The sequence below is a fragment of the Acipenser ruthenus genome, chromosome 5 (assembly GCF_902713425.1).
Source record: "Acipenser ruthenus chromosome 5, fAciRut3.2 maternal haplotype, whole genome shotgun sequence".
NCBI lineage: Eukaryota > Metazoa > Chordata > Actinopteri > Acipenseriformes > Acipenseridae > Acipenser > Acipenser ruthenus.
In genome coordinates this window covers 71,281,685-71,290,901 of record NC_081193.1, presented here as the reverse complement: position 1 = coordinate 71,290,901, position 9,217 = coordinate 71,281,685, and the positions used below count along the sequence as shown (strand labels likewise).

The following is a 9,217-nucleotide window of genomic DNA, read 5'->3' as shown; positions in this document are numbered from 1 at the left end:
AAATGTGACAGCAACTTTAATGGTTCACAGGTGGAGGCCAATGGTAAGGTAATTGTGTCCTCGTTAGGGCAATTTCTTTCATCAGTGTAAACTGGGAGCTTCCACAACACAGGGGTTGAATACTTATGCAAGCAAGATATTTCAGTTTTTTATTTCTTAAAAATATTTCCCAACATAAAACCAATGTCACCTTACAATAATTGATTTTGAGTTTCAGTGTTTTAAAATAAAATATCAAACAGAATGAAATTTCAATGTACCATTTGTAATTCAGTAATATGAGAGAATTGGTCAGGGGTCTGAATACTTTTGCAAGGCACTCTGTGTGTGTGTGTGTGTGTGTGTGTGTGTGTATATATATATGTATATATATATATATATATATATATATATATATATAATATATATATGTGTATTTCTATGTATTTACAAATGCAATCCTAATCTTTAATTATATGGATTCTTTAGAATGGAGACAAAATTGTTGTTCTTGTGTTGACAGGTATGAAAAATGAGTGCTGGGAGCAGAAAAGTGAAGATCCTGGGTATCTTGATGATGTTCAATTTCTTCATTTACATAGCGGTGGAAGTCTCCAGGAGTGGTAACCAGGACAAAAACAGTAAAGTCAGAGTCCCAGACAAGAAGTTTTGGAAAAAAATTGTTCCAAGTGAAGCTTACTGGAACAAAGAACAGCATGAGTTGGACCTCTTGTACAACCCTATTCTAACTACATTAAACAGCACTAGCAGTACTGTGGAGGCAAGTCTGAATGTTAGTCAACTGAATCCTTGTGATCCTGACCTTGGAGTCAAGACCCTGGTGAAGGACTATAACTCCCTACCAGAACGCTTCAAGGATTTTCTCTTGTATATGAAGTGTAGGACTTATCCCCTGGTAGTCAACCAGCCAGGCAAATGCATTGACCAGCCTTTCCTTTTGCTCGCTATAAAGTCACTCACCCCGCACTTTGATAGGAGGCAAGCCATACGCGAGTCTTGGGGAAAGAAGACTAAGATAGGCAACTATACGGTGGTCACTGTGTTTTTGTTGGGAAATGCGACCGGCATGGATAATTTTCCTGACCTTTCTGAAATGCTGCGATACGAGAGCAACATGCATAATGACATCCTGCTCTGGGACTATAGAGACTCCTTTTTCAACTTGACGATAAAAGAAGTGCTGTTCCTGGAGTGGGTCACCAAGTCCTGCTCTGACGTGAAATTCATTTTTAAAGGAGACGATGATGTTTTTGTCAATACATATAGGATCCTGGAATACTTGACGAGCTTAGGTGAAGCTAAAGCCAAAGATTTGTTTATTGGGGACGTCATCACAAATGCGGGACCTCACAGAGACAAAAAGTTGAAGTACTTTATTCCAGAGAGCATATTCATAGGGCAGTACCCTCCTTATGCAGGTGGAGGTGGCTTTCTTTACTCGGGAAACCTGGCGTTAAGACTATACAATGTATCTCATCAAGTATCGCTGTATCCAATCGACGATGTCTACACAGGTATGTGCCTTAAAAAGCTTGGCCTTGTTCCTGAAAAGCACAAAGGATTCAGGACTTTTGATATTGAAGAAAAATATAGAAGCAATCCCTGTGCTTACAAAAGCCTAATACTGGTACATAGCAGAACTCCACAAGAGATGATCAAAATATGGTCCTGGTTGAATAATCCAGAGGTGACCTGTCAGTAAGGTCTTAACCAGGGCTAAGGTTTATGTGTTTGAAAAAAAGTAGGCAGCTCATTTTGCACTTCAGTTTGGGCCTTAATTTAAATACCTGTGGTGTGGCGAAGTATTGTATTGATATCCTGGTCCCTGTTGACCAAGGTTTTCTTTGTAATTGCAATGCAAAGTCATGATTTACTGTGATCCAAAAGCAGTCTTGAAGAGTCTGAAAGAAGATATGAAGGGTCCTAATATTTTAGAATACATTTTCCTTTTTTTGTGTGTGGTGCTGTTGGTTTTTTTGTTGTTTTTTTTTCCCAAATAAAGCAGATGTCCCCAGTTTCATAAACACACAACTTTTCTTATTACCGGTATTTACTAAAGGATTTTGTATTTTAAATTGTACCGTTCCAAATGGATAAAATTGCCAGTCAAAGTTTGGAGGAAAATAAACGTTTAATTAATTAAAACATCAGTTAATATATGCTAAATATCTGTGGAGACCACATCACAGCAATTCCAACTAGTGTGTAACACAGTATGAAGAGCATTATTTGCATTCATTATCACTGTCTTAGGTGTCTTTTATGCTTTACCGTTGTACCAAAAAAATCATGTAAACACTTGTATGATAATGACGTTGCCTATGTCATTGGAAAGCTGCGTATGACTTGTGTTGGTACTGTATGAAGCAGAGGCAAGTGACAAATTGACAGGTTTTACAGTTTTTTTACCATTCTGATGAACCTGCAAGAGCAGAATGGTTAAAAATATATACATTACTCTGTCACATCTCCAACTGCGGTAGGGCTAGAGTAAGGGCAAATATGTAATAGTCCTGTTTTAAATACCATTATACACAGCTGTAACAATTACTATGTAATGACAATTCTGCCACGTGGGTGAATGCATTCACTGATCGAGATCGAGACGGAGGTTGAAGTTGATACGCCCCACAGGCGGACAGGACTTATTTACATATCAAGTCAACACACTGAACAGCTCACATGACACTACTAGCAATGGCAGCGCACGGAGCACATACAACACAGTGTATGAAAACTTTGGTAGCATCTACAATACTGAACTAATTTTCTGTGTTCAATAATAAACTAACGTTGCTGAAGAGGTTGATCATGGCAGATATGTGACGGATTACTGTAATTATAAAAGAAGAAAGTTATTTGTCTCAATTAAGGAATGCTGTGTAATCTAAAACGTCTGTACTTCCGGCTGCTTTGCTCACTTCTTAAACAAAGCTATGGTCAAAATATACAGTAGACTACTTTTGGTCTTTAAAGTGTAAATTCTGTAGTTGTACTGTGTGCCCCTTTGTGTTAATCGGCAGATAAAGTATTAAGCAACCTAAAACTCAACCAAATGCTTAAGCTAAAAAGTTGGAACTCCATAGTGCTTGTTTCCAGGCAGTGTGTGGTGTGTGTGTGTTTTTTTTTTTTTTAAGGTTACTACTTGTTTACCAGTTGCTGTGCTTGCCAGCATCAGGAAAATAGTCATAGAGAAATGCCCATGTTCAGTGTAAGATGTCTTTGTGTACAACATGATTTAGATAAGGTGTTGATGTTTGAAGACTAAAAGTAAAGGTTCTCCAAACATGTGGTATTTTAAGTGGCAGCCTATTTATTATGTTTAAGGATAACAGAGCTGACACATGCCACAAGGGACCATTTTAAAAAGTATGTTGAAAACCTAGTTTGCAGCCATTTATTTTAGTGTAACAATAGTATCTGTACTTTTGCTTATTTTAACTGTATTATAATAACGTACATGGGTGGCTTTGTCACCTGTATCATAAAGCACACTGTACGATATTGTCAATATGTACTGTATTTCCCCCTCTGTCTATTCCATATTCCCCAGGAACCTGTATGTATTTTACAAAAGCGTTCTGTCCACAAATAATCTGGACTATACTGAGCATATCATGGGGAGTAATTGGTTCTTAAGAGCAATCTGTTCTGTCACAAACAAGCTGAATGTCCTAATGTCATACTCTTATATGTGTAACTGATGCACAAAGAGTTTTTTAGTTTGGGTATTGATCATTGGAATAAAGTATCTCTTAATAAAGTGAATTTAAAAGTTTTGTTCTCTGATTTGAGTATTTCTTTATTGCTGTTTTAAAATGGCCACTTTTTTAGGACTTGTAACTAATATAGGGTTGGTCCTCTATTTGCCTTGACACAACATGGCATAAATTCAACAAGGTGGTGGAGGGTGTCTAGAGTTATGTTGATACATTCGGTCATTAATATTTCCTGCAGTAAGAAGAGGATGTTCACCCCAAATGTGCTTGCTACTATTCGATTTTTGCCAAATCGACAATTAATAGTGACATTTATTTTACAAAGAATTTACTGTTTTGTTTTTTTTTTTCAATCTTTATTCAATTTAAGCAGAGAATGGGTGAAATCGACCTTGTATGCTTTAAAAAAAAAAAGAAAAAGAAAAGACATTGCCATTGAAAAACCCCTAGATTCAACATTCCTATATTAACAGCAGTACTGGCTCAGAGGAGGCAAGTCTCCATTTATAAACTTCTATCTCCTGTTAACCAGAGTACTAGCAATCTGCGTATAGGTTTTAATTGAAGGAGTTTTTGTTTTGTTTTTCATCAGAGGAGAGAAGCCTCCATTATAAACTCTTCTCTATAACCACTGTACAGTCAGCGACGCTTTATTGGTACACCTTGGGAGAAGTGAAAAAATCCTGAAAAACTAGAGCCATTTGAGACTACCTTAGTCATGCTTTTTTGTTTCTAAAAGAAAATGAAATCACATCACATTATGATTAAATGATAAATACATAATTTAAAATGAGTCAATTGTTTTTTTTATTTCTACATGTAATAAAAAAGAATGAAATCACATCTTATCACAAGGCGAGGCACCTGCGATGTAGACATGCCAACTCCCTTTGCAAGAGCAGCCTGAGAAACCACGGCAATTTACACAAGTCACAGGGTAATCACATATTCACACATGCACTCGCTGCACTGCGCTACTGCACCTAAAGAGGTGGTCTCGGTACAGTTAGTTTCCCAAGCGGACTTTGTTGTTCACACTTCACACCAATGTACCGGACCAAACTCTCTAAATGCCCTCAGTGTGAACACAGCCTCAGTTACTGCATGCATATGTAAACGTTTCTCCTAAGAAATGTCTTTGTAGGAATTATGAAACCTCAATTCCCAGTATCTATGGTAATAGGTAATTTCTTGCCTTTACTTGAAAAAATCATAGCCGTGAATTTACAGTCATGTCTTAAATGCCTAATTGCGGGCACGCTAGAGTTGCAAATGTAATATAAGTAGTGCATGCAGTGTAATCCATTTTTGTTATCTCTGGCCATTTATTCATAAAACTTGATGGCAGGGCTCCAGCAATTTATCTGTGCTGCTTGAGACAGTCTGGAGCAGCTGTCCTTTTTATGTCTGATTTAATACTGGGGAAGAAAGTGAGTTAGTGGCTCATATACTTTATTAGTATAACTGGAAAATTAACACTGGCAGGGAGCAACATCAGAAATGGGGTTAAAACATGGGGTTTTAAAAACTAATTTCAACAATCTCAAATGATTGTTTTAAATGTTCTCTTACAAGTTCATAAAATTAAAATAATTATACTTGTTTATACACTTGGTTAGGACATTCTTTAACTAAGGTTATAACACGGCTTGGAAAAATAACAACCTCTGATTGGTTAAACAGCATCACATGCCCATGCGTATATAGAGCGTATAGCACGGCTTGCATACTAATGAGCCGCTTCTCACTGAATAAATCACTACGCACCACTACATTCTAAATTCCATGACAAACTGCCATTTTATTTGTTATTAGTTACAAAACCACAGCCAAAAATGAGTGACAGTTCACCTATTTCCTTTAATATATTTGGAGATGAAACTCCACATAACTGGTGCAACACCAACTTTCTGAGTGAAGACAGCAGCCCACCTGAAAAAAATAAATAAAATAGAGACACATAACAGTAGATGAGGAACAGCTAAATGAAATGGAAGAAAACAAAGATTGATATCAGAACTGGATTAGTGCCAATAAATACAGTGTACAGGCTATATATATGGCAAAACCTGTCGGCACGTATGTATGTCACAGTTACGTTTTACGTGGACATATGGTGAACTTTTTCATGATTCTAATTGCTCTTAATTCTGTATTTACAGCTGTGGTGGGGAATGCCGTATTTCTACAGTAAATGCACCTTTATTGACTTAATAAAACTGCATTTTTAGATTAATTCTAGTGTAATTTTTTGTATTTTACACTTATATTGAACAACTTTTACTGTAATTTAAAAAAAAACCTGAAAAAACCATGTCAATATTAAGGTCAATTTACCGTAAAAATACAGTTTTTTTTTTTTAAGTAAGACATTATCTGAAAAGCATAATGATAGACCAGAACTTAAAAAACACAAACATTTATGATCAGTTTATCATATTTGTTGTACTGTCTGTTGTGTTTTCTCATTCACGCAGGCCACATGTCAGGTTACACAGATAACATTAAAGTGTGAGCCAGCATCAGCAGCAGAGTTGTTAAGCAGTCTGACATCTGCCTGCAGGAATGCAACTGGTTTGTCTGATAAAGTTTAAACACCTTGTAATTCGTTTTCTGTTAAGTCACAGAATCACTGTTTTTTTCATTCAGCCATTTTCTCTTGTTTTTAGGAGTGGAGGTGGAGGGTGTTCCTTTGAAAAGGGGGAGGACTGACAATGATGTGAACCAATCATATGTCTATAGGGAGACTATTGCCCGGTGGTGTAAGGATGTTAGGGCAATAGTTTTTCGCGAGCACTGACTCTCATACATATATATATATATATATATATATATATATATATATATATATATATATATATATATATATATTAGGGACGTCAATTAAGTTAACTTCTGCGATTAACGTGTTAATTTTGTTGGAAATTCATTTTTTTCACACGTTAATCAAATTGCTGTGTCTTGATCCTTTCGGCACACCGTACTTCAATCCCAGCCGCTGCAACAATGTATTGAGTGTCTGAGTGCAGTTATTGTTTAAATAGAAAGTTAGTCATTGAACTGCATAATGGAGCAACGCACTAAAAATAAATGTGAGTTTATTTTTATTTTATTTTTTATGTTCTGATGGCTCACTGGACAGGTGCGTAAAAAAGCATTTTTACACGTTTTATAAAAACATTTTCTATTTTAATTTTAGATATGTTTAAGTAAAAACTGTTAATAATAACCTATTTTTTTGTTTGTTGTTGAAATCTAAAAATCCATGTGACCACCCTAAATTATGATCTAGTCACGTCTTCACTTCTCAAATACACTAGCAGCTCTTCTGCTACAGACAATAACACTACAACAACAAATTAAACCCACCAGTTTCGACAGAAATTCAGGATCACTGCAGCCCACGAATCAAGCTAAGTTCAATAACATAAGACTTTTTTTTTTTTAAAGAGTAGGCTACGTTGCTGCTTTTTTTCCTGCATAGTATGTAAAGCCTACCAATTTGTCTTGCTAGTTTGCAGTTTTTGGATATGATGACAAAAGTTTTTTTTTGTTTTGTTTTTTTTAATGTTCTCTTCACAATTAACAGTTCATTTCCTAGAAGTATACTGTAACTACATATTTATCATTTTATTAAAAAAAAAAACGAATTTATTTCACATTTAAAAATAGATATCCTATTTAATCTGTTTTCTGATCTCTGTGTGCTGCTGATCATGCTTGAACCGCACGTTTTATTGTGTTGGTTGTATTTGTAATTTCTATTATTGCCCCCAGTAAATGTTGGTGAATTTTATTTACAGTTAAGGATAATAATAATAATAGCATCAGTAATAAAACAAATTTAAATTTGATGGCTGTAATAATTGTATCAATTTAATATGCGATTAAAACGAGATTAACTAACTTTTTTTTTTATCACGATTAATTTTTTTAATCGCTTGACAGAACCTAATATATATTTATATATATATACACACACACACACACACACACACACACACACACACACACACACACACACATTAGTCCGTCACAGTATCCGACTGCGATGGAACCAAAGGGAGGATATGTAGAAAGTGGGATAAATTAATCTTGTTTTAAATAGAATAATACACCATCTAACAATTACTATAATCACACTATTATTGTTTGGAGATTCAGCTTTTATTAGGGAGCTCCCCTAAATCCCTTGTTTAGAAAGATAGAGAGTATTAATGCTTGTGTCAGGTTAGCCGTATGCCGTGTGGGTGTGGGCATTGGCTGCTGAGTGACAGGTTTTATTTATATGTGAACACAGTGAAAAGCTGACGTGACACTACCAGCAATGTATATACAGAGTATATACAACACAGAAAAATTTGGTGGGATCTACGGTTTGTGAACTTAAGTTCTCTGTTCAGTAATAAACAAACTCTGGCTACTCGCCCGGATGTCAGCAGTTTGGACTTGCTTACTCACTGTTTGCTATGGAACCGTAGCTGTGGCACACACACACACACACACACACACACACACAGGCAAATTTCAGCTTGTTTTGCCCAGGTGGCTTTGGTTTTGTAGCAGTGGAGGTGAATACAATGACGCCCCGCTGGAACACACCTACCTGCTGATTAGATTCCACACCTGGTCACACACAGCAGGCCGGCTCTCCCAGGAGTGTCAGGTCCTTCATTAATTACAATAAATACACACTATTTACAGTACACATTTACACAAAAACCCCTTTTCATGCACAAGGCTCTTTCCCTGCCACAGTGCTGTATACACTTACATTAGTATCGGGTCATTTACACAGTAGCAAAATGCGTAGGTTTAGAAAGAAAAAATAAATTAAATTGTAAGCACAACTCACTATCGCTTTCCTGTAGCTATTTTGCATTAGCGCTGTACGCGTGGATGACTTTGCTGAAGCGCTTGACCATGGTGGATAAACGGTTAGGGCGGATATGTGACGGGCAGAAACACGACGAATGATATATATATATATATATATATATTATTATTATTTCTGCCTCCCTTGTCTCCTCTAAGTAGGCTCCACTGAAATTAACGTAGACATATTAGGACATTTGTATTTATGTATGTATGTGAAAAAATAAACAATATCAATGAGTTTTTCATTTCTTGAACTTAACATTACCTCAATCACCTGCTTTCAAACAAGGACCAACATCTGTTTTAACCACAGGAACATAATTTATTAGTATTCAAAAGTTATATAAATATATATTTTTTTTTCTTAGCAGACGCCCTTATCCAGGGCAACTTATTATTATTATTATTATTATTTATTTCTTAGCAGACGCCCTTATCCAGGGCGACTTACAATCGTAAGCAAATACATTTCAAGTGTTACAATACAAGTAATACAATAAGAGCAAGAAATACAATAACTTTTGTTCAAGCAAAGTACAAGTGTGACAAACCACAATTCAATAATACAGCAGATAATAGTGATAGTTACATCAGGATATGATTAAATAGTGATAGTTACA

General features: G+C 35.8%; 1 protein-coding gene across 1 annotated transcript; it reads left to right on the top strand.

Moving 5' to 3' along the window:
- Positions 1 to 511: 511 nt before the first annotated feature.
- Positions 512 to 3,779, top strand: LOC117402572 (N-acetyllactosaminide beta-1,3-N-acetylglucosaminyltransferase 2-like). The gene has a single exon (XM_059024446.1). The coding sequence runs from the start codon at positions 512 to 514 to the stop codon at positions 1,700 to 1,702; it is 1,191 nt and encodes a 396-aa protein (XP_058880429.1). The 3' UTR covers positions 1,703 to 3,779.
- The last annotated feature ends 5,438 nt before the right edge of the window (positions 3,780 to 9,217 follow it).

Excerpts from the sequence above, each read along its gene's own strand:
- LOC117402572 (XM_059024446.1), top strand. The coding sequence starts at position 512 with ATGAGTGCTGGGAGCAGAAAAGTGAAGATCCTGGGTATCTTGATGATG.